General features: G+C 42.0%; 1 protein-coding gene across 2 annotated transcripts; it reads right to left on the bottom strand.

Moving 5' to 3' along the window:
* Positions 1-384: 384 nt before the first annotated feature.
* ednraa (endothelin receptor type Aa) lies at positions 385-20,258 on the bottom strand. 2 transcript variants are annotated; one of them, XM_007899157.2, is made up of 8 exons: positions 20,076-20,258; positions 18,990-19,595; positions 16,755-16,867; positions 10,327-10,525; positions 7,012-7,164; positions 4,064-4,197; positions 2,029-2,137; positions 385-1,455 (listed from the first exon to the last, which is right to left on the bottom strand). In XM_007899157.2, the coding sequence occupies exons 2-8, from the start codon at positions 19,554-19,556 to the stop codon at positions 1,309-1,311; spliced, it is 1,422 nt and encodes a 473-aa protein (XP_007897348.2). In that variant the 5' UTR covers positions 19,557-19,595; positions 20,076-20,258; the 3' UTR covers positions 385-1,308. The 2 variants fall into 2 exon arrangements, with proteins under 2 accessions (XP_007897348.2, XP_007897347.2); XM_007899156.2 differs by lacking the exon at positions 20,076-20,258 and having other exon boundaries at positions 18,990-19,633.
* Between the last annotated feature and the right edge of the window lie 5,202 nt (positions 20,259-25,460).

Below are 25,460 nucleotides of genomic sequence, written 5' to 3'. Positions count from 1 at the left end.
CACATCTTCGGACGTCTCAAAACGCTTCACAGAATATACTATAAAGTGAATTGAAATGCGGCAGCCAAATTGCGCGCAGCAGTGTCCCACAAACAGTCGTGGATTGAAGTGACCAATTTATTATTGTTTTTTTTCTTGAGGGATTATTATTAGGCGTGTGGAGTAAGGAAACTTGCCCAAGGTTCCCTGCTTGGAAACTTGCCCAAACTTCCCTGCTGGGAATTGAACCCAGGTCTCTTGCTTGAGAGGCAAGCGCTCTAACCACTGAACTATAGGACTCCACATCTGGTTACAGATGGGTGAGTAAACAGTTCAGAGAAGCCTGCTCTTGAGCATTCATTTGCCAGGCTGCAACAAGCACGCGAATAGCAATTAAAAATAAAATTACAGAAGGATGCACCTTTTATTGTAACTGGGGGGTGGGGAGTGGGATAAAAGGGAACTTTACAAATATAAGTCCGAACTCAACTGCATCTTTGTTTAACTGCCTAGAGAGCGTCATAGGCATATCAATGCAACACTTCCAACAACTGGGAATAATAAAGCACATTTAAACTATATAGAATAATCACAGTAAATTATATCAAACAAAGAAAGAATATATCTCCCCTAATACTTGTCACTTGACATTGTTTCTCCACAGCATATTTCATTTTTTTAAATTTTTCCTCTTCAACAGAGTCACAGGATGTTTTGTGAAAAATAAAGCATGGATTCTTTCATGACTTTTCTAACTTGAGCACTTAACACTTACCGAGTCTGCCTCCCTGAACTACTTTGTGCGCTCATGTGAACATATCATTATGGTTCCTCATGGCACTAAGCGGGAGTTGTTTTATATACTGAATAGATACGTAGGGACCGATCTTTGCTCCTGGATTCTAACATCGAGCATGTATAAGCGACACTTGCTGTGATATTTAACAAAAACTGCTTGCGCCCTAACCGGTTCTAGTCACTTTAGTCGGCAAGTCAAACCTTTGTTTCAGAAATATATTGGTCCATGTTGAGAACCAGGCCCTCTGTCCGCCTTCATATACTCTGTGATCAGATCCACATGCGCAAAAAAAGGAACAAACATAAAAATTTTCAACACTGGCACGCAAACAATTGCTGAAAACCCTCTGGGACACGGAAGCAAAGTTCTTGTGTACTCCCAAAGTGAATGTGATGTGACGTATCTATAAGCCCCACTCCACTCAGTCCTCTGCTCTACTACAGAGGGCATCAATTGATACAGTTTTGACACATGAAGCTCCACATGTACTGCATTTCCCAGCGTTTAGACTGGAAAGGTCCCCATGACTTTCAGTTCACACTGTCCTTCCGGGTGCTGCGATCTCCTGGGTTGTTGTGGTCGTGGTTCTTCCAGTGCAGACTTGCATGTCTGGAGGTGCCGTTCATAGGCATCACATTTATTAGAGACTGGCTTTCGCAACAACAGCACAAGCAGGACTGAAAGACACACACAAGACAATCCACGCGTTACAATGGCATCATTTCTAACCCTGGTAAACACTGATGAGTAAGAGGACAACCCAGGAACCACATTCAGCCCATCAAACCATCACCTCTCGCTGATCTATTACTTAACACAAGCTGATGACTATTAATAACAATAACATTTGACATAACGACATACTGTTTTTTCTGTAGAACTTCAGTGACTGCCGTTGGACCCATTATAATAACTGCATTTAAGACAAGCTCTTTCTCACAACGTATTTCAGAATGGATGTGTCCACAAATCACAAATGATACACTCTTTTGAAATTGCCTTATACTATATAGACATTTCATCTCTCAAGCCAGCTTTTTGTTCTTCACCTCCTTGCGTGGATTCGAACCCTCTTATCGTATCATCATCTTTCCCCATCCTCTGGCTCCCTCCCGCCTTCTCTCCCTCCCTCCATTCCCTTTAGTCTGGCATAGGTATGGACCAGGAAGACCGGTTGGGTGGTTTTGTTCTGAGCGCTGGGAACTGCAAGAGAATCCCACACTATGAGCCTAAATCTGTGAAGTTCTTACCTGGAAGCAGTTTTTAAATTTCTTGCTCACAAAGTACAGGGCGATGGGGTTTATACAGGAGTTCAGAGTCGCCAGATTGATGCTGACAAAGTCCAAGATCAGCAGGAAACTGCAGAGAAAGACACAGCAACAGTGATGGTGACTATCAGCATTAGCCCATTCATACCCCACTCCCTGGCACTCGCTCACTGGGAGAACAGACAACACATGTATTTGCCTTAACTCTATACTCCTCGGCAACTCTGAATTCCTCATGGATAATCATCAACAACAACAATTTGCACTTATACAGGGCTCTCCACGCAAGGAGTGTCTCAGACCACTTAACAATGGGGGAGCCTGACTCCAAGGGTGGGGAGGTGGGGGAAGGTGGCCGTAATCACATAGTCAGGTTCAGACAGAACTGAGGTACCTGCTCTCCGCCAGGGCACCAACAGCTGATGTGTGGCAAATGGACTCATTACCTCCTGAGTTGGGGAGGGAAACCCAATCAGGCTTCTGGCTCCTGGACTTATTCAGAAGGTGTGTGTGTGTGTGTGTGCACGTCAGGTTTAGACAGGATCAGACCCCGCCCCCCCCCAACAACCTGGACCTCCACCCCTGTAGGTTGAACAGGAGTTAACCACCTGGAGGATGGGAAGGGAGAAAATTGGTGTGAGAAAACTACATATTAAAAGAAACCCTGAATGTACTTGGATCTGAAGATAAACTTCACCAACTTTGGGAAATACCATCAACTTTATGGCCAAGAGATATCATCTACACTGAGGCCAGCAGATTTATAATATTGCTGTGGCCACAAGCACAACATGGAAATCTGCAGTCAGCTCCGCTGGTGTTACCTCCACACATGCTGGGAAGCTGTTGTGTGGGGACCGCAGTGGGGTGGGGGTGGGTGGCCAGGAGGAGGGGGGTTGAAAGAGTAAGGGCAGAATTATTATTCGCCATTAGAAATCCAAGTGAGTAGCCTCTGTATGCACACTGCTCTGCAGTCTGGCACACTAGCTCGCATGAGAGACAGCCTTAAAAATAGGCAGAGATGAAACCAGCTAATAAAACCCTGACCCGTCTGCACGCATTCATGTCTGTGGGTTTCTTTTTTAAGTAGAGAAAGAATTTTTAAAAATTCCAACCCCAATGGGGGAGGACTCCAGCAAACAACCCACGTCCTCCCACACACAACTTGCACTGCGTCAGCTGAGGTTCGATGTCCCCCCCACCCTCAGCTTACAATGTTTGCACAGATCTTTTTGGATTCAATAGGCAGACATGAACGGTGGGCTCTCCCAATTGATCTATGGACAAAGCCATGTTCCTTTGTAAAACTGAACTACATACAGATGGAAAGTCTCAGGTTTGATCCCCTATTAGTGCTGAGTTAGTGGAGTGGAACTACAGTAGTGGAATCCTGTAGCGTATTGGATAGAGCACTCGCCTAGCAAGCGAGAGGACCCGGCTTCAATTCCTGGACAGAGCAAAACCTTAGGCAAGTTTCCGTAATCCACACGCCTCTGTTTACCTAACAGTAAGTAGGAACCCGTTTGTTAGTCGATTGGTGGATCGCTTTCTAAGGGTAATAATCCCTTTTTTTAAAAAAAAATTGGTCACTCAATTGTGACTATTTTTGGGACATTGCTATGTGCAATTGGCTGCCTCGTTTCACCCACAAAATATACAGTCAATTTACTTATCAGTGCCTCTGCGCTATAGCGTGGGGAGGGCGGGAATTTAGTCAGGGTTCCTTTCCCGATCACTGTCCAGTGAACCCCTCCTCACCCACCCAGCATAGATTCTTCTAAAGTGGAATTAGATAGATGCTTGAAGAGGAAGAAGATACAGGGTATGTATGAGAAGTGAACAGGAGAGAGTGGGATTAGATTAGCCCACGTGGGGTGGGAGGGGTGACCTCAGTGAAGAACTGATGGACTGAATGTGCTGTAACATTCCTGTATTGATTTTACATTTTGTAATCCCAGCTCTGGCTGAATTGCTTGATGCAGAGAACAATGTGATGATACTTGTTGCACTCATGTACCTGAGGAGGTCACATCTTTTGTCATCAAGTTCGTTGTACACAGTTTTCTTTAACAGCCTTGCAAGGTGGAGCGGAAACCAGCACAGAGCAAAGATCACAACCAGAAAGAAAACTGTTTTGGCTACCTCACGACGCTGCAAAAAAAAACAGACATCAGAATTGATAGACTGGTTACAATCCCAGACAAGCATATATGAGGCCTGGCAGTCTGTACCACCATTTTGTCTGAAAACTGAACATTGTGGAAAATTCCACAGTTCAGCCTTAATTTGAAAAACGGTTTTCCTTAGTCCTTAAAAATAAATTAAACTTTCCAAAATTAAGGATTTTAATAGAAAATTTTTCCACAGTTCTGCCTTCTGCCTTAAATTATAAGATAAAGTGGCCTTAGAGGCCAAGCACACAGAAAAGAAGACGAGTGTCATATTATGATTAAAGTTCATGTTTTACTCGTCACTGCATTCTTTGGATGAGACGTTTAAACCAAAGTGCTGTCTACCTGTTTAGATGGACATTAAAGGTACCATGGTACTATTCAAAAAGAGAAGGGAGTTTCTCCCCATGTCCTGACCAAGAATACCCCATAAAAAAATGTTCATTAACTTTGTAGCTGCTTGTGGGACATTACTGGGTACAGTGTTTACCCACAAAACACACATTTACACGACTTTATAGTATATCCTGTGAGCCCTTTAATACGTCCTCCACGCATAAAAGGCGCTGTACAAATGTAAGGATCATTTCAATGTGTCTAAATAGGAGGCTTTACTGACCATGATCTAACAACAACAACAAAATTACATTTGTATAGCGCTTTTCAACTAACAGCAAGTAATCTCAGAATTGGAATGGAAACAGTGAAAGAGTTTCATCCAATATTAGCAGGACAAAAGTACAGGAGTGCAATATAATATACAATGTATAGAAACACACAGTCACCACACTTTGCAGTAAAATCCTGTGAAGCAATTTGAGATGCCTTGACAACTTGATAAGGTGCTATATCAAATGTCAGGATTATTATTTTTATTGTTATATTATACATAAATAAATATCAATAAAAATAAAGGAAGGTGCAAAAAAGGATTTGAAAACTCCACAAAGGGACAGTTAAACAGGACAGGTTGTGAGACTGTAACCTCAGTCACCTGGTATTTTATTATTTAAATTCTGAGTTGCTCACTTGTACTTAAAAATACTAATCATTGCATTTGAGATAGATCACCTTATCTCGTCTTTGAGACGTCTCAAAGCGCTTCACAGAATATATTGTAAAGGGGATTGACTGTGTATTTTGTGGGTGAAACACGGCAACCAAATGCGCTATAAATTTTGATAATTTCCCAGATCAGTTCACTTGTACTTTCCCTGATTGATTTGCTGTACTTTTTCCGACCATACTTTTACCTAATTGGTCAGTCGGTCCTTGCCCCGTTCCTTCATTATTCTACTTTTACTTCCCTATTCTCTCTTTGTCCTTTTTTGCATTTCAAGTCTTCTCTTAAACTATTTCCTACTAAGTGTGAAATAACTTCTCACATTTTACCCCTGAAACATATTACTTACTCAGTGGCAGTAGAGGTTCTCTCTGAATTGACTGGAAGTTGGATTCCCAGCTAATCTGGCGCTTGTGAATCTCAGAAAGGAAGCTTTAATATAATATTTCATTTTGAACACATGTATTTCTCACGATTTATTGTTCACAAGCGTACTCAATTAGATACACATGATTTCCAATGTGGCTAGTCAGTAACTTGGATTGCAGCCAGACTTTAAAGTCAATCCAGCAATTCTTTTCCCAGAATGAATCATGAATGTTTACCATCCAGTTGTCGGGTGCTCGATGGGATTTTGCCGAACAAATTCAACTTTTATTCTTATTTGTGCAACTTGTGAGCTACCACAGTGGAATGATTCTGTGGCCTCATATCCTGTGGGATAGGCTTGCGGCTGCATTGAGCTTGCACTGAGCTTGCTGAGGAGCCTAGGTAACAACAACAACAGCGGATTGCACACGGGGCAACATCTCAGTGTGCTTAACAGTGGTGGAGCCTGATGCTGAGCCGGGGTAGGGAGGCGGTCACGTCAGCACGGTCGAAGAGAAAGGTCTTCAGGTGACTCAAAGCGCTTGACAGGATACATTCTGAAGTGATGCCACTGTGTGTATTCTATGGGCGAACGTGGCAGCCAATGTGAATACAGCAATACCACACAAGCAGCTTTGAAATGAACGACCAATTCTATTGGGGGGATTTGTTGGCCAGGAATTGTAATATCCTATCATATTGATTAAAGGATTCATCAAGGATTCTTTCCTTCCTTCCTCTAGGCCTCCCACTCTACATTGCTATATTGTTGAGGAAACCACAGCTTAACTCCCTGCAGTGTAACTGCAGCATTCACCCACAAAACACACAGCAACAACAACAAATTACATTGGAATAGCACCTTTCACTGGAGCCCGCTGAGTGGAGGGAACTATATGGAGTTAGCACGTTGCTGAGGTAGGGAGGTGCAAGGCTGTAGAGGGCTTTGAAGGCGAGGACAAGGATTTTGAACTCTATCCTCTAGGGATGCGGGGCCAGTGGAGCCGGGCGAGAATGGGGGCGAGAGGGTCATGGAACTTGGTATGGGACAGGGAAGACCGACTCCACTTTACAATATCCACTATGGGATGTACCCCTGATGTGAAAAGTACTATATCAAATGCAAGGATTATTATTGATGGCTCAATTCACTTTATGGTGAGGGTCATCTGTCACAAGATGTTTCACTGCATATATGGGAATGGGAAATAAACAAGATCTGAATGGTGCACTAACTCCACATTGATCAGAATGGGACAATTATGAAACATCTGGACAGACAAGGATAACTTCAGACTCGGAAACAGTGTTACAGATAGATCATCCACCCTTGTTAAACCATACTTAGCCGAAAGATTCTACCTGTTTCAAATGTTCACTCAGAGCGATTTTCATGCCGTTGTTCCTCTTGTTCAACATCTCACAGGTCATCAGAGTGTAGAAGAAGGCAGTGCAAGCCAACGGCATACAGAAATAAAACACAAACAGCCACCAATCCTTCACAACGATGTAGAACTGAAATAAAACAATCACATTCTCACATACACTTCACAACAACAACAATAATAACAGTTTACATTTATATAGCACACTTTACCTTTTGACACTGCTGCATGCAAATTGCCTGCTGCAGTTCACGTACAAAATATATAGTCACTACACTTTATAGTAAATCCCATCAAGCGCTTTGAGATGTCCCCCCGATGTTAAAGGCGCCTTATCAAATGTAAGGATTATTACTCACTTAGAATAAGTCCCATTTCCTATTTCCCACACTAGCCATTTCCAGGGAGAAATTCTACCTTGGTCTAGATTACAACAACAACTTGGATTTATATTGCGCCCTCCACGCCGGACGGTGTCTCAGAGCGCTTCACAGTAATGGATGTTGGGGCCGAGCCAGGGGGACGGAGAGGGGGAGGAAGGTGACCAAAGGCGCGGTCGAAAAGAAAGGTCTTCAGCCGAGACTGAGAAATAGGAAGAGAGAAGGTGAGGCGAAGAGAGTGAGGGAGGGAGTTCCAGAGCCTCGGGGCGTAGTGGCTGAAGGGACAGCCGCCGATGGTGGATTGGAGGATTCGGGGGACAAGGAGGAGGCCAGACCCGGTGGAGCGAAGGCAACGGGCACTGTTGTGAGGAGAGAGGAGGTCAGAGAGGTAGAGGGAGTGCGGAGGAGTGAAGGGATTTGAAGACAAGATTGAGGATCTTGAAATCAAATTAGAATGTGCAGAATTTGGCAGTATGCTGAATTCATTCTTAACTTTGAAGTTGTTTTTCTGCAGTTCTTAAAACAACTTACAAAAAATTAGCTTCAAGATTAGCATCCAATGTCCTCTCCCGCACTAATCTCCGCAACCCTCGCACTCTCATCCTTTCCATGCTCCATTGATTCCCCTTCCCCTGATACAGGGGTCTCCAATCATTTGATTGCCGCTTGATGGTGACTCGTGCATGTTCAGTAAAAACAAGAGGAAGGAGCGATATTTACTGGAATTTAAACAATAAAGTGTGTATTTTTATTTCCAGATGTATGAAATACTTTGTGCAGCTGGCTTTATTTTCAATTAGACTAAATAATCACACAGTTCTATTGCTCTTTCCCCTTGTCTTTTTGATAATGCTCGACAGCGCCACATAGCAGCAATCGAAGGGTTGGAGACCCCCTCCCCCAGCGAATCGAGTTCGAGAGCCTCGTCCCTCCATGGTCTTGCATCACCCTAACACAGCAACCTCCTCAAACCGTACTGACCTGACTGTTCCCTTTGCTCAGAGGGCACTAGCCTGCTTTATTTACCCTGTCTTATCTGCCTCACCATCGTTGGTCAGGCTTTCAGCCTATCTGTCCCAAATCTATCTATCCTGAAACAAAACACAAAATACTGCAGATGCTGGAAATCTGAAAACAAACAACAACAACAAAATCACATTATAGAGTGCCTTTCATGTCGGGAGGGCCAATCGACTAATAACTGGATTCCTACTGACTGCTATGTAAACAGAGGCATGTGGAGTAAAAAAACTTTCCTAAGGTTTCGCCCTGCCCGGGAATCGAACCTGGGTCCTTTTGTTTGCGAGATGAGTGTCCTAACTACTAAGCTACAAGACTCCACATTCTTCCAGCCAAGAGGATGGGCACTTGGTGCAGCTCCAACTTTGAAGGGCATGAGAGAGACTGAATGACGTCTCCTTCTTCATGTAGATACCAGCTAATCTCCACTGAAACGAAAATATCAGCAGTGTGCAACGGAAAAATAAATCTCAGGTTGTTGCAATGTGGAAAGTGGGATATGAGTGGTAACAGATGTGCAGACCAGTCTTAATACGTGAGAAGTCATTGGAATCATTGAAGCAGCCCTTCGAAGTCAGTGTAAATCAGGCCTGACTCAGACAGTACAGTATTTATATTGGTCTGAACTGAGCACTTTTACATGCACTGGACATGAGCTGGAAAGTACTGATAATGGATATGAACCGGAGTGTGCAATTCTTGTTGTAGCAAATCCAAAGCAGCAGGGACAGTTTAACATTCAGTGTAAACACATGAGGAATCCTATTCCAACACAATTTTACTTTAATGAAAATGTGTATTCTGGAAACCTTCCCGAATAATTTTGTCTTCCTGAGACCGAAATGCATTGTTTCAATTTGTCAGGCTACTAGAAGACAACTGTAATGAGGCAGAACTCAGAGATTTTAATGCTCAACAGATCCCCAAGTCTTTTAGCTGTCGTACAGAATTGGTGTTAACTATCACATTGTGTACACTCTGCTCTGTCATTGACTAATGACATCAACCAGACCGGTCGGCAGATATGATTTTCTCCTGAAGGTTGGCCAACAAAACACACAGTCACTACACTTTACAGTACATCCTGTGAAGCTCTGTGACTTGAAAAGCTCTACACTAAATAACAGAAAAAAATAAATAAAATAATAACGGTACTAAAAGACCGGGCATGGAATGGGCAAAATAACAACAAAATAATAATAAATACTGGCTATGGGGCAGTCAGGTACAGAATCGCTGCTACAGTGCACAGTGAGTTTCTGATCTCAGTCAGGTTGTTCACAAGGGTACGCAGTGAAACCCTCTGAGTGCTCATCCAGAGCGAGGGAAATATTGCAAGACATATTCCCTGGACCACTTTCACACATCAGCCATTGGCTAGGAATGGACTATGACTCTTCTCTCTCTCACTACATAGCCTGGCTCAGTTACTAGCACTCTAACCTCAGAGTCAGAAGGTTGTGGGTTCCAGCTCCCACCTTAGGACTTTGAACTCACAGTCTAGGCTTTGAGCACTGTACAAAATTACACTTGTAACGTGCCTTTCACGTTGGGAGGATGTTCCAAGGCGCTGAACAGTCAGGGATTAGGACCCGAGCGGCGTGGGGCGGTGGGGCAGTTGGGGCTGTACTACATTATATCATATGCAAGGATTTTTTTTTACATTTGCATTGAAAGCACATAGAAGGTTACTTGAACACCATTTTCCTTGCAAAGGCAGGCTTAATAGATAAACCTGTTTATTGAATATCCTCTCTTTATCATCCAAAGACCAGTTTGAAGCCGGGCACAGCAAGTCGGATCTGTGACTAACTGAGAGTAAAGGTCTTCCACTGTTTCAGAGGCAAAGGCAAAACAAGTGCATTTACCCACGTCTAGTTCGCGAGTCTTACCTTGTTAAACGCTGTATTCGGGAGGACGAGGCACACGTTGTACGTTTCGTTCTGGTAAGACAGCGTATGTAAATCAAAAGCAACAGCCTCGGGGACAGCTAGAGTTACAGACAGCATCCAGATTCCAAAGATCTCCAAGGCTGTCACCAGAGGGATTCCGATTCCCTGAACCCGACTCCAGGACACCACAGCTCGATACCTACATTGCAAACAACAGGACGTTCAGTCACCTTTAGTCTACTGTTTTTTTAAATATTTTGAGATTTGCTTATTGCTGACTGCAAGTGGGTCAATCTTACATTATACTTACTTTAAATAAATTCCTTAAAGTTAAACTATTTACAATTTGCTGTGGTTCTACTGGACCTTTGGTGATGATTTGATGGCAAAAGTGCAGTAAAAACCAGAGGTTGAAGCAGCACAGTGATGCCAGAGCTCTGCCCTTGCACCAGCTGGAGAGGGCAGTTCTCTCTTGCTGATGTCTATACACAGTACCCAGTGGGCAAGGCTCATTCACTCTGCTTCACTCAAAGGTCTCCGATCAGTAACTTTGAACGCAGCAATTTGAATTGTTCATTGCACAAAAATGAACTCCAGTTTTCACTATTTTGTGTTCGTGCCAAGGTTGAGGAGTTGAAGGGGTTGGGGCAAAACTGAAAATAATATGGAGTGGTAGCTGTAAATCAGGCTTCTAACACCCCTCTCCGGCCCTCCGCTCCCCCCCCACCCCCCACCACGCCAGCAGAAAAATGACTTGATTTACTCCCAGCAATGTAGTTTAGCTGTAAGATGGGCCTCTAACCACATTCTTGAGCCTGTAATATCCTTAGTGTTAAATTCTTCTGTGAGAAAATAATATCTCGGGATACAATATATAGTTTGGGACATGGCATGTCAAGTGACTGCCAGGAAGGTGCAAGGCGAACTGGATGGACCTTGGTCTTCTTTCACCTAGCAAATTCTTATGTTCTTAGTCCTAAAACTGGAGATCGGATAGGATTATAAACTCCCTTTACTAAATTCAGCCACACAGAGTCTTAATTTGGAAGCTTGTTTTCTGTGGTTCTTGGGAATAACTAGCTTCCAAATTGAGACTGAACTGAAGAATTTTCCACTATTCTTTACTAGAGGCTTTGGGGCTTTGTTTGTCTGCTGCTGGATGGCAAGTAATGCGTGGAACTTGCTTAGAAACGGAGAACAGCAAAATGGTCTAGCTTCCTGCTTGGCACCCTGTAACAATGCCAAACCCCTCACAATCATGGCGGACGGGTGGGGGGGTCAAAGCACTCAGAGGGTCCAGCCCCCTCATTAATCATTGAACACCCAAATGATATGCAAAACTATCCTATATTCACTGAATTTGAACTCTTTAACTTGCTTCTTTCTACTCTACCAAACTCTACTTGTTTTAAAAAAGCAAACTAATTGTGTGGGCAATGATTTGCAAGGTAAGCTTCTTGTGGTCACGAGGCAGACAAATGAATAATAAATTCTTTTTGAATGACATTGAAATGATGTTTACACAACATGCCTCTGATCTTTCAAGCTCAGTGTTTTATGCCTTCACTGGTTCATTCCTGGAATTTAGATTTAAGATTAGACGGGAGAGGAATGAAACAGTTCGAATTTCCAAGATCAGCTATAAATTATATCAACTTCCAAGATGCACAACCTCAATTACAAACACCTTCGCACCCTAGCATTGCCCTTCTTCTCTGACCTGCTCGTACCCTCCTTCTCTACCCGTCCCTTCGTTCGGCTAACACAGTCATCCTGGGCATCCCCTAACCCCTCTGCTCCACCATTAATAGCTGCACCTTCACCAACCAATCTCTGGAACTTGCTGCCTCAATCTCTGAACCTCACCCCTTCTTTATCTATCTTTAAATTGCACCCGAAGACATCTCTTTGACCGTGCTTATGGTTATCTCCCCATCCCCCTTCTCCCTTGGTCGGACTCACTGGGCAGCACTCCGAGATTCCACCTTGCGTGAAGGGTGCTGTATAAATACAAGTTAATGTTATAGTCTCTCCCAACATGCCCTTCCAGCTCTATTTGCTGACTGTTCTTGTACTTTTGTGTCCAGCATATATGAAATCACAGTTATTGCTGATTCTTTATTTGTCTTTATTTTTATATTATCTTTCCTGTAAAATCTTCTGAGCAACACAAAGTCAGTGAACGGATCTGCCTCATAGGACATCACGAACACACAACCACCGACATCCAAACTATGAGCTGCTGCTAGCAAAATAATACCCCTTGAAACTCTGGAAAATCCTTACAACGTAAATTGTTAAACAAAACAGCTGCCTGGTGTGTTTTAAACTATCAATATAACTTTGGGGATTGAATAGGAACGTATGAACAGAAGCAGGCTATCCAATCGATCGAGCCTGTTGTACTAGTTTATTAGATCATGGCAGATCTTTTCATCCCATTTCCCTGTTTCCCCATATGAATGAATACCCAAATGTACTTCCCAAATATCTATCTGGCTCTTTTTTAACCATCTAATTGATTTTGCGTCTTCGGCCTTCTGGGGGCAGCAGATTCCACATTTTACAACTCTCCGTGTAATAATTATAAATCACTCAAGCTTTTCTTTGAATTATTGTGGTCATCTAAACCCTTTGATTTTGATTGCTCATTCCTATTCTCCCAATATTCCCATCCATCTCTATTGATTGATTATGTTTTGTACTTGTGTATACAAAATGTATGAAATCACAGTTGGTTGTTCACTCCTTATTTAGCAGTAATATTTTGTCTGTACTATCACTGAACACAGAGTTCCCAGATCACTATCAGACTTTTGTTGTACGCTGTATGGAAGTTAAAATTTTCCTTTATCTTCTTGGTGAGCTTTCTGTATATTTTCCTGTACCCACATTTGAGACAGCACCAAAGAGCCAGACGGAGTGTAAGGAGAGGGTTAGGATTCTTTGTGTATCAATCGCTCAGTTTTAATGCTGAACATCATGAACAAGTGGAAGGTTTATCTTAACCTCTGAATAAGCAGAACATTGGTAGGAATAGCAAAAACAACAATAAAGTATTAAACAATGTACGTTCTGGTTTACATCATCTAGTTTATGATGATCATTATAATATTAGTAGCTCCTTTCAAAGCAGCATTGATTTTATACTCTTAAATATTTGGTTAAAAAGATAAAGACTTTTATACTGTGACCTGGTTTGCACTGACTTGTTTTTATAAGAATATCAAACACAACGGGAACAAAGGAACAGGAGAAAACCATTCAGACTGCTGTGCCTGTTACACGCTTTATTAGATAATAATAATAATCCTTGCTTTTGTTATAATGCCTCATGTCATTGAAATGTCTCAAAACGATTCACAGAATACATTGTAAATTGGATTGACTGTGTATTTTGTGGGCGAAACGAGGCAGTTAGTTGCGCACAGCAATGTTCCACAAACAGTTGTGCATTGAGTGACAACATTTTTTTTTTGGTGGGATTATTATCTCGTTGATGAAAGTGATCCACGAATCGATTAACAACCAGGTTCCTAGGTAAACAGAGGCATGTGGAGTAAGGAAACTTGCCTAGGCTTTCACCCCACCCGGTCATCTATCCCACGTCCTCTCGCTATGCAAGGGCACTAACCACTACACTATGGGACTCCACAGATCATCATTCATCCTATTTATATGCCTTAATACCTTTACTTTCCAAGTATCTGTTTGTTTTCATTTTAAATATTCTAATCGTTTTTGTGTCTCTGACTTCTGGACAGTACACATTTTCACAATCCTCTGTCTGAAGGAATGGCCTGTTTCTGTGTTGTACAATCAATGTAAATGTTTTCTAATCTCACTTCTAACCACCTCAGGTCTACCTTTCATGCATTCTTTCAGATCTCCCTACCGGAGGGAAGAGTTGGTCCCGACCTAGCTTGTCAATTCCTTTCATTATTTTAAACATCGCAGTGAAATCACTCCTTACCTCCTCAACTCTAGGAAATGCCATATTAACCACATTCATTCACCCATCAAAGCTAAACTCCTTAATTCCAGACATTATTCTGTTGAACAGATCCTGGACACCCTCCAAGGCTAGTACTCTTGATCCTAACTTTGCTTTGGCGCCTCAAACTGAACATAATATTCCAAATGAGGTCTAACCATTCTATATAACAGCAACAATACTTCCTTGTTTATGTGTTCCAGAGCTCTTGTTATAAAGACATGAATGGCTTTAACCTTTCTGCTCCTGTGAACTATAATAAAAATATTGATAATAATAATCCTTGCATTTGATAATAGTGCCTTATCACGCATTTGAGACGCCTCAAAGCACTTCACAGAATATACTGTAAAATGATTTGACTTTTTTTTTAAACTAGCTTTTAAAGACTTAAGAACTTGAAAACCTAAATCCCTTTGTTCATCTATCCCTCTACTGTTTCTCCATTTGAAATGTATTTCTGTTCACAATTAATTTGTATGAGGCATATGATTTTACCCTTTGCTACATTAAACTCTATCTGCCATTAGCTCCCCCAAACTTGCTTTATCTATCCATGCCTCTACAATTTTCTGCTATCTTCTTCATAATTTATGACACCTCTAAGTTTTGGAGCTGTTGAAATGAGTTGGCAAGTTACTCACACGCTTATACTACACAATTATTGCTGAGGAGTGACTTCCCTGTTTATGTATTCCAAAGCCCTGTTTATACCACATTTACATTCTGTATGTAGTATGAAATGCACACACTTTGTGCTGATTCACCAGTTCAAGGATTAATAGTGTAGACAGACAGAAGGATCAAAATAAACAAGCTTCAGCTCCAGTATAGAAAACCCTCGTAACACATAGCTGTGTTGGAGCAATAATAATGTTTATTCAAATGCCCCAAATTGCATGATTCTTAATCATTCATCACAGGTCTTTAAGTCATCCGTTTTTCAAATTGAATAAACTGTATATTCACAAAGTATTCACACTTCATACAGGTGATTTCTTTCTTTTCCTCTGTTCACAGTTTTAGAACATTATTTGTGTTCTTTTGAGTTAGATCATTTAATCCGTTGGCTTAATACTGCATTGACGTTTTATCTCATACTTTCTGCTATGCTTTCTCTTTGTGTTCTTTCACACCAGCTCTGACTGACTGAGCACCAGTATCTCTCCTAAACAGTGCAGCAAAAATAGCTGCTGAGATTCTGTGAAATTGTAAATATCAATGTTTCAGAGTTGGTTCCAGGATACTTGCTTAACTCAAACAGTGATAACTGTCACACCACATGATGCACTTTCACACCATGATTGTTAAAGATTTTAAAAAAAGGTTGGTTAGAATTTGCTTTTGTGTGCGCGTGTCTGTATGGGCAGGGCATAGTTAAAATGGGTTTAACTTGGTGAATTCTGCCCTATTGCAGGGTAAGCTTCCTTCAAGGCTGTTGCAATCATGTATACCTGTACTCCAACTTCAAAACATGTTTTCTCTTTAACATTCTGCCTATAATAAACCAGTCATCATTGTGCCTCTCTGAGCGGAAAAAACAGGTATCAAGTCATGGGCAGTTTCAGGTTTCGAATTGTATCTACTAGAAGCTGAGTAGATACTCACAAAACATTAGAAATCTTAGGTCTTGGGACTTTTACAGCTGTAAGAGGTGACTGTTATCCCATCCACTGTCTGACTTCACACCCAACTAGCTGGGGCAATGGGAATATCCTAGTCCACTTTATCACCCAAGAGCCTGATTTTAATATGCCTGTTTTTTGGGAAAATGCTTATAGATGGTTGGCACATCATCATTCACATCATACACTGATTTTAAAAAATCTTGCTTTCATTAACGTATTTTGAAAACACAAACATATCATTTCATTTGCCACGATAAAGAGAGAGATTAAAATGCAATGAATTACAGACATTGATTTTAAACTGAGTTTTCTTAAAATACGTGCAAAGCGAGAACATTAATAGCCTTCAGAAAAGAGGCAAGATCCAATTTAATACAAAACCACTTCACTTCAGTTCACAGTGGAGTGAAACTCAATAAAACTAAAAGAACACACTAGTTTATACATGTTAACTATGAAATGGCAGAAGCTTTATAATAGAAGAAGTATTGGTTTAACAGACTATTTGTCAGTGTCCAATTTGTTTGGAGGTGAAAATTACATGAGTAATTCATGTCTTTATAAGTCACTATTATTGATCTAAAAAAAAACCTGGCAGTATTGAATCTAGAATTCAGAAAGGGTATTATTTTTATACTGCACCTGGAAACAAGGGCCAGGAACATGCTGTACAGCATCAAAACAGTCCCCAAATTGCACAACATGCTAGCGTACCAATGCTTGGAATCCATGTGGGAAGAACTGCGTGACATTTCAATGACAGAGAATGTGTGAGTGTCTAAGGGATGAAGGAAACAAGGTGTTACCTGTCCACACTGAGGGCACAGAGGTTCAGGACAGTGATCCCCACCGAGGTTTTCTGCAAGAAAGGTACCAGCTTGCATACAAAAATTCCAAAAGGCCACTCTGGAGCCAAAAGCTGGAGGAGAGGAATGTTTGTCGGGGAAAAAGAAAGAAAAAACTGTTAATCTCTCTCAATTAATTAGAAGAGCAAAATATATTACTATGCACAAAAAAAAGATGGTAGAAGTGAAAATAAATGGAGAGTGCACTTAAACAAAACAACATTAACTGAAATGGCAAGAGTTGGTAAACTTTGTGAGAGACCGTGGTATTGTAATAGACACAAGAACATCCGAGGCAAAGCCACAAAAAGCCTCGTACAACTAAACAAGAAAATCTATGTCGAAATCAAAGTAAAAAACATTGAAGACCACCCACATACATGAAAATTTTCAGGCTAGACACAGCAGTTTGCCTCGACAGACTGTACACAGCAGCGTCCCACAAACAGTCGTGGATTAAGTGACCAAATTATTATTATTATTTTTTAAATACATTTTGAAGGGATTATTACCCCCAGAAAAACAAGCCGCCAATCGACTGACAACCGGATAACCGGATTCCAACTTACTGCTAGGAAAACAGAGGAGTGTGGAGTAAGGAAACTTGCCCAACGTTTCGTCCTGCCCGGGAATTGAACCCAGGTCCTCTTGCTTGCTACAGGACTCCACATTTGAAAGAATATTGCAATGATTAGGTCACAAGGTATTTTATTTATTTTAAAAAACAGATGTCATTACAAAACCGTAAAAAATACACCATTAGGGCAGAAAAGAGAAAAAGTTGCGTGCATGTATGTGTGTGTTAATTAGATAATGTACAGAAGGATGATTATAAAATAAAGGCATGATGGCAAAAGGAGAGAGACACACCGACGAAAGAAAATAGACAGAAAAGAGAAGTTTCGAGAAATATAAAAACATATACATTGAGAGAAAGACAACACAGAACAACAAATTACATTTGTATAGCTCCTTTCACGTCGGGAGGACGTCCCAAAGCGCTGAAAATGGACACAATTGAAGGAAAGAATCGGGGAAGGCCAACAGCAGAACAAAGAGAAATATATCAAAATGACTGATACGAATTCTAGAAAGGTGTGGGGTGATTTGTGAGGGGCTGCTCCGTGTGTCAATCTGGCAGAGGTGAGGAACAATACAAGATCTATTGGGAGAGGAACGAATGGGACAGGTAGAGAAAAGGTGAGGAAATTGCAAACATGAGAGAAGGAAGGAATTATTTTGGTCAGACGGGTATCTTTTACAGAAACCTTTCACCAAACCAGATTGAGAGTTCACATATGTATGCCACTGACATGTGGAATTTTCCCTGTGTCTGGAAAGGAGGTGCACTGTGGCTGTGACGGAATGCATCCTGCTTACCAAATTCTGGAGAGTATTAGGCACAGGTTTGCAAGGGCCAAGGCTTGGGGACCCCAGAGTTTGCATTGGGGTACCCCTGGAGTTCAAATAGCCCAAACCACAACTTTCTATGCAAGCCCTATCTGGCAAGCTTCCCGTTACTTGTTGGCAAGGAAGAAAAATACAAAAGTTGAATTACCAAGAATAGCAAGAGTAGGTCACTGGAAGGCAACAGGTGTTAGAACTGGAAATGAAGAGGTTCAAAGAAAGGACAGAAACAACTGAGTGTGACAGAAGGTGAGAGAAGAAGACAGAAAACAGCTGAGGACAAATAGGTGAGAGCTGGAAAAGAGTTAAGAGTGAGGAAGACAAGCGGAGTGAGTGCAGGAGAGGGAAGTGGCGGCAGAACTAGGTTGGAGTCCTGTAGCTCAGTGGTGAGAGCATTCGCGTCGTAAGTGAGAGACCTGGGTTTGATTCCCGGCAGGGCGAAACCTTGGGCAAGTTTCCTTACTCTATGTGCCTGAGAATAATCCCTCAAGAAAAAAAAACAATAATAAAATTGGTCACTTCAATCCACGACTGTTTGTGGGACACTGCTGTGTGCAATTGGCTGCCGCGTTTCGCCCACAAATACAGTCAATTCACTTTACAGTGTATTCTATGAAACGCTTTGAGACGTCTTCAAGGATGTGATAGGGGGCTGTATGAAATACAAAGATTATTATTATTATTATTATTATTATAATAGCACAAGCAGAGTTAGTAGGGCGAGGAAGACAGTGAGAGAATAGAAAGCAGTGGAAGACATCCAGAGGGAAAGGGAATATCTTCGAGTACCTTGAAGACATGGATCGGGATGTCGATGGCGATGTAGAGCAGATCCCCCAGGGCCAGACTCCCGATCAGCATGTTGGGGCCATTCCTCATGCACTTGTTCTTGTAGATAATCCTCAGGAGGGTCACATTCCCAATCACCCCGACCACGAAAATAACACAAGCGAGCACCGTGTTAATGTACTTGAAGGTGGTGTTGTTTGTGGGTCGCGACTTGCATTGGGGGGGTGTAGAATTGGTCGTGGCGTTTAGGCCTAGTTCGTTCAGCTTGCACGGCACGGGCGAGGACGCGGAGGAATTATAAACGCAAGTCGTCGTTGCTGTCGTCGTGGTCGTGGTCGTCGATGATGCTGATAACGATGATGATGATGATGATGATAATGATGATGTCGAATTGAATAAATACATCGCCTGCGTGCCCGGCTGAGGTGATCCCTGGCTGGTGGCATTGCCGCCTCGGATGGAGTAGCCCTGCGTTGCGTTGTGACAGAGCCCGAAGCTGACAGACGACAGAAACACCCAGCACCGGGCGACGGTGGCCGCGGAGCTGGTGGAAGAAGCGCGTGTCATCTCCTTCGCTCCAAGATCCCACCGAGAGGACAGGAACAACTGAGTGGAGTGGAGTGGAGTGAGCGAATGAGTGAGTGGAGTGGAGTGGAGTGGAGTGAGGGGGGTGTGGAAAGGTTAAAAAAAAAACAAAGCGAGGGCAATGCAAGGATAATTCTTTTTGATATAAAAATAAAAATAACCTGTAAAAATAAAAGGGAAAAGGATATAAAAAAAAGGGGGATGAGGGTGGGGTGGAGGGGGGATGAGGGGGGATGAGGGTGGGGTGGAGGGGGGGAGGGAGGGGGGGGGTGGGTTGGGGTGGTGTTGGGTGGGGAGGAGAGACACTAACTAAACTTTAAAGGGCTGTGTGTGTGGGTGTGTGGAAAAAAAATCCCAAACCAATTTGAGAGCACAAACAAAATCCCAACGAAAGTTGCAGCGACTTCTTCTGCGGAGGCGACAGCGAGTGCACCAACAACACACAGACACAGAGACTTCGTGCACCGGGCAACAAAAACTAAAAGGGTGGGGGATACTTGCCAAAGCGAAAAAGGGAGCTGTGTCGCCTCTCTCCTGACTTCACACCCCCCACTGCCCACTCCACTGCCCGGCAATGAAGAGCGGCAGTAGCTGTGAGTGAGGTGGTGCTGCGGCGCTGGTGAGTGAGGTCCGTGTCCTTTGGTCGCTGCTGCTATTGCTGCTCTTGTTGCTCTTGCTATTGCTGCTGCTCTTGTTGCTGTTGCTCTTGTTGCTCTTGCTATTGCTGCTCTTGTTGCTCTTGCTATTGCTGCTCTTGCTATTGCTGCTCTTGTTGCTCTTGCTATTGCTGCTCTTGTTGCTCTTGCTGCTGCTCTTGTTGCTCTTGCTATTGCTGCTCTTGCTATTGCTGCTCTTGTTGCTCTTGCTATTGCTGCTCTTGTTGCTCTTGCTGCTGCTCTTGTTGCTCTTGCTATTGCTGGTCTTGTTGCTCTTGCTCTTGTTGCTCTTGCTATTGCTGCTCTTGTTGCTCTTGCTGCTGCTCTTGTTGCTCTTGCTATTGCTGCTCTTGCTATTGCTGCTCTTGTTGCTCTTGCTATTGCTGCTCTTGTTGCTCTTGCTATTGCTGCTCTTGTTGCTCTTGCTGTTGCTCTTGTTGCTCTTGCTGATGCTCTTGTTGCTCTTGCTGATGCTCTTGTTGCTCTTGCTGCTGCTCTTGTTGCTCTTGCTATTGCTCTTGTTGCTCTTGCTGATGCTCTTGCTGCTGTCGCTGCTGCTGCTGCTGCTGTCTTGCGAGGATGTGGAGCCGCAGTCAGCCTGCGAGCCCGTCTGTGCAACTCCTTCTCCTCCTCCTCCTCCTCCTCTCCTCCTCCACACAGCCAGACTCCCAGCCCAGCCCACCAGCCATCCCTCTGGGAATGGGAGGGGATGGCTGTCACTGCCTGACTGACTGCCTGACTCTGGCTGCAGCAGCTTGTGGCTCACGTTAAAGGGGTTAAACATCTACCCGTTAAAAGTCTCCAGAAATGACTTTAATCCCTTCAAAAACAAAAACAATAATAAATTGGTCATTTTCAATCCACGACTGTTTGTGGGACACTGCTGTGCGCGTTCGCCCACAATTATACAGTCAATTCACTTTATAGTGTGTTCTGTGATGCGCTTTGGGACGTCCTCCCGACGTGAAAAGCGCTATATCAAATGCAAGGCTTATTATTATTATATTATTATTATTAAATATTATTATTTTGAACGAACAAGGGAGGAAATTTGCCACAAACCACAAATAAGTGGACAAAGGATGTGGGCTCATGTTTGTTCTCAAGGAAGTAGCTCTGTGACTTACGTTGCGTTATTGCATTTTGACCTCAAGAGACGGAGAGGGAGATATGCACAATAATGTATAATAATAATCCTTGCATTTGATGTAGCGCTTTTTCACGTCTTCTAGAACGTCTCAAAAGCCCTTCACAGAATAGGCTGTAAAGTGAATTGACTGTATAATTGTGGGCGAAAACTCGGCAGTCAATTGCACACGGCAGTGTCCCCACACAAACAGTCGTGGATTGAAGTGACCAATTTTATTATTGTTTTTTTTCTTGAAGGATTATTATCAAACGTGTGGAGTAAGGAAACTTACCCAAGGTTTTGCTCTGCAGTACAGTAATATTTACCATCTGCAAACTCAGTTCACAAAAATGTCACATTATTCAACAACAACAACAACTTGCATTTATACAGCGCCTTCATTCGGGCCAGCGTCTCCGAGCACTTAAGTTATTCAAATAAGTTATTCAGATCTAACTTATTTGAAGTTTTAATAAAAACTTGTTTTGATTTCTTGGGAAAAAATTTCTTTGTTGTAATCTGAAAAACATGTCCTAACGTGAGACACGATTACACGTCACCTTTAACTTTTTTTGTGCGTGCGGTTTTTTATTTTAAAAGGAAAACATGTTTCCCCAACATTTATTGAAAAAAAACTCCAGGACTCAGTACCCAAGCTTCCAGGAAACAATGCGAAGAAGACGTGTGCAAAATGTTTATAAATTGTTGAAGTCTTTGTTACTAAATGGTTCAAAATTTCAAAGAATTTTGTTAACTGGAATCTTTGCATCTGGTTCGCCAGCCTTTTAATCCCTTCTACACACAGTTATATTAACCGGGCTCTTTGTGCACATGCCAAACTGCCATTTGGAATTAATATCCCAAGGGTCCATTGCTATATAAATGCAAATTGTTGTTGCAAGTGGATGAATCATGCCTATGTGCAAGGCAAATCTGTCAGAACTTGCTGATGTGGACTATGCCTCAGATTCAGAGAGTGGGCCCTTCCATTTCATGTCAGATGTTTGTATATTCCGGATTTGTAATGTGACACTTCCTCAACGTCAGCCAAAAGAATTGAGTTTGATTATAAAGAACCCAAGGCCGGAAAGCCTTCATGGACTGAGCATTAAGATCATGGTCTGAAGAGTTAAAGATGTGCCAAATCTTGGAAAACTCAATCTTGATGAGGGAGTGGGTTGACGCAGTTCTTAAAAAGGAAACTTTTTGCATGGAGCTCATGGAGCTTTGAGGTATTAAGGAACATTGGGATTAAAAGATCTGCCAACATTTAATAAACTGCTGGAACAGGCTTGGTGGGCTGAATGGCCGCCTCCTGTTTCTGTTTCCCGATGTTCTTATGTACATTTGTAGTNAAAATAATAATCCTTACTTTTGGCTCCTTTCACATCAGGATATCTTAAAGTGCTTCACAGGATATACTGTAAAGTGTAGTAACTGTGTGTTTTTGTAGTACCCAGCAATGCTTACAGTAAAATCAATATTCTCGATCAGAGGATGATTGCAAACAAGATTTCCTTCTGATGAAAAATATGTCATATTGTGTGTTCAAATGATTGCAGTTATAAGTTTGAAACAACAAGAATTTATGGAGTTGAACAGATTATTCCAACAATAAGGGCATAGTGCAGAAGAGTACCTTTTAAGAGTGTATAATTCCATTTGTTTATTAACAAGTACAGTATTACTGTGAAGCACGTAAGCATCAGAAAATAAACACAATCAAAATGTTAATTCCAAGATGACATTTTAACCAATTTCTTTTGGCTTTGCGATAAATGTGACTTCTGTGTAACTCATATTACAAAGAAGTATTAATTGGAAAACTACATTGTGGTGTTCTCTTTTTGGTGACAATTTTAGCAATTTTAGTCAAACAATTTTAGTTCGCTTTTTTATTTTATTTCAGAAACTATTTTCACTTCTTTCTTGGATCTTCTTATAATGCACACATTCCAACCAAAAGTCCTGCTTCCACATCTCCACCAATGCTACTCAAAATCCTGCCCCTGGAAGGGCATAGAAACATCCTGTTGTAATGTGTCAGTCTGGCTCAGTTGGTAGCACTCTTGCCTCTGAGTCAGAAGGTTGTGGGATTACTCCCCAAGTCAGCACGTAGAATCAGATAATCTAAGATGACACTCTAATGCAGTGCTGGGGGATAGTCCTTTGGACGAGTCATTAAAATGTTCAGTGGATGTTACAAAATCCCATGGCACTATTCGAGAAGCGAAGGGAATTTCTCCTGGTGTCCTGGCCAAAAATCCCCCAAATAGAATTGGTCTCTCACTGTTTGTGGGACATTGTTGTGTGCATTTTGCCCATATAATACACAGTCAATCTACTTTACCGTATATCCTGTGCAGACTTTGAGAAATCTCAAGCACATGGTAAGGCACTATATCAATTACAAGGATTATTATTATTAATTCACCACTTTTGGAAAAGCACCTGGACTTCGTCTGGTGCCTCCCTGCAGTGGAAAGACTAAGATCAGAAGCCACCTTTTGCACTTGTAAACTAGAGTTGAGGCAGCACTGAAATCTTCATCCCTGGTTGATTCTGGACATCGTTGGAGCTGTGTTCTCACGAGTGGGCGTAGAAGATGCACTTTTTGTCCCGAGCCACTTTACGTTGCCAATTTCCTGTGGTAGCTTTATCAGTCCATAATAAATGGACGTGTTCAAACAGTTTTAAATAGTTTGTTCATAGTATAAACACCTCCTTCTGTACTTCTTCACTCCTTGACGTGTTATAAAGTGTGTCCTGCCCTTTTCATGTAGAAAAGTTGTGTTTCGATATGAAAGTGAATTCCGTGGATAAATTGCATGAAACATATCCACACACCATGACACCAGATAATGGTATCAGGCAATTAAGCCATTGCTGCATATTTAAAATGCCTGTGACATTCTTATAGCTCATAATCTAATCTGTTAGCTGGCCTACCATTTAATGGTGCCGGTTAAAGGACTGAGCTGACTGTCTCACTTGTCGGTGGCTGGTGTAATACTGTTCAGAGCCTTTTAGTGCACGCCATTGAACTTGACAAGGATCTCAATAAGCATTGGCTGCAAATCTTCTGCACTTTTAGGAAGGGGCACTATAATAATAATAATAATAATAGCGATTACCCTTGTATTTGGTATAGTGCCTTTCACAAAAGGAGGATGTCTGAAAGCACTTCACAGGATATACTTAGGATGAGCCATTAAACCAATGACCCATTTGCCTGTTAAAGATCCCATGGCACTATTCGAAAAGAGAAAGCAGTTTTTTTCTCCTGGTATCCTCAGCAAACAATCCCGCAAATAAAATTGGTCACTTAGTCCATGGTTGTTGGTGGGAGTTTGCTTGCACAAACTGGCTGCTACATTTCGTCCACAGACTACACAGTCTTTACTACACACTTTACAGTATATCCTGTGAAGAGCTTTGAGACGCCTCAAGGCTGTGATAAGGCGCTATATCAAATGCAAGGATTAGTATTGTTATTAATATACTGTAAAGTGTAGAGATTCTGTAATTGTGCGCAAATGCAGCAGCCCATTTGCTCACATGAATGTTCCACAAACAGCCTGTGTAGTGAATGACCAAATGTATTTGGGGGATTGTTGGCTAGGACACTCCCAGTCACCAGGAAAAAACTGTCAACACCTTCTGATTTATTTGCTGTTGGTTTTGATTTTTCTGTGAAGGAGATTTGAGAGGACAGTTTCTAATATATAAGGGTTGTTTTAATTGCCAGTAACCCAGCAATAGATATTCCTATGACACTATTTCTTTCTGCCACATAACATTAAATACTTGTCAACTTATGTAAGTGTCAGCAAGACTCAGTTGGTAACAATCTGCACCCTGTGCATTGAAGCCCCCAGAGATCCTTGCCAAGTTCAATAGAGTGCACTAAAAGACTCTGAACAGTATTGCACCAGTCGTGACTTAGCCTAGACCAACACTTCAGTGGTCAACTATCTTCGAGAAAATTTCACTGCTGTTTTGGGGATAGTGCAAAATGGTTTGCTTATAGTAACAGTCACGATACTTGACTGTAATTCCTTTCAATGTGATAGGAGCTATAAAAATACAAGTTCTTTCTTC

The sequence above is a fragment of the Callorhinchus milii genome, unplaced genomic scaffold, assembly GCF_018977255.1.
Source record: "Callorhinchus milii isolate IMCB2004 unplaced genomic scaffold, IMCB_Cmil_1.0 Scaffold1, whole genome shotgun sequence".
Classification (NCBI taxonomy): Eukaryota; Metazoa; Chordata; class Chondrichthyes; order Chimaeriformes; family Callorhinchidae; genus Callorhinchus; species Callorhinchus milii.
The sequence above is the reverse complement of the archived record's forward strand: the minus strand, read 5'-3'. Positions and strand labels throughout refer to the sequence as shown.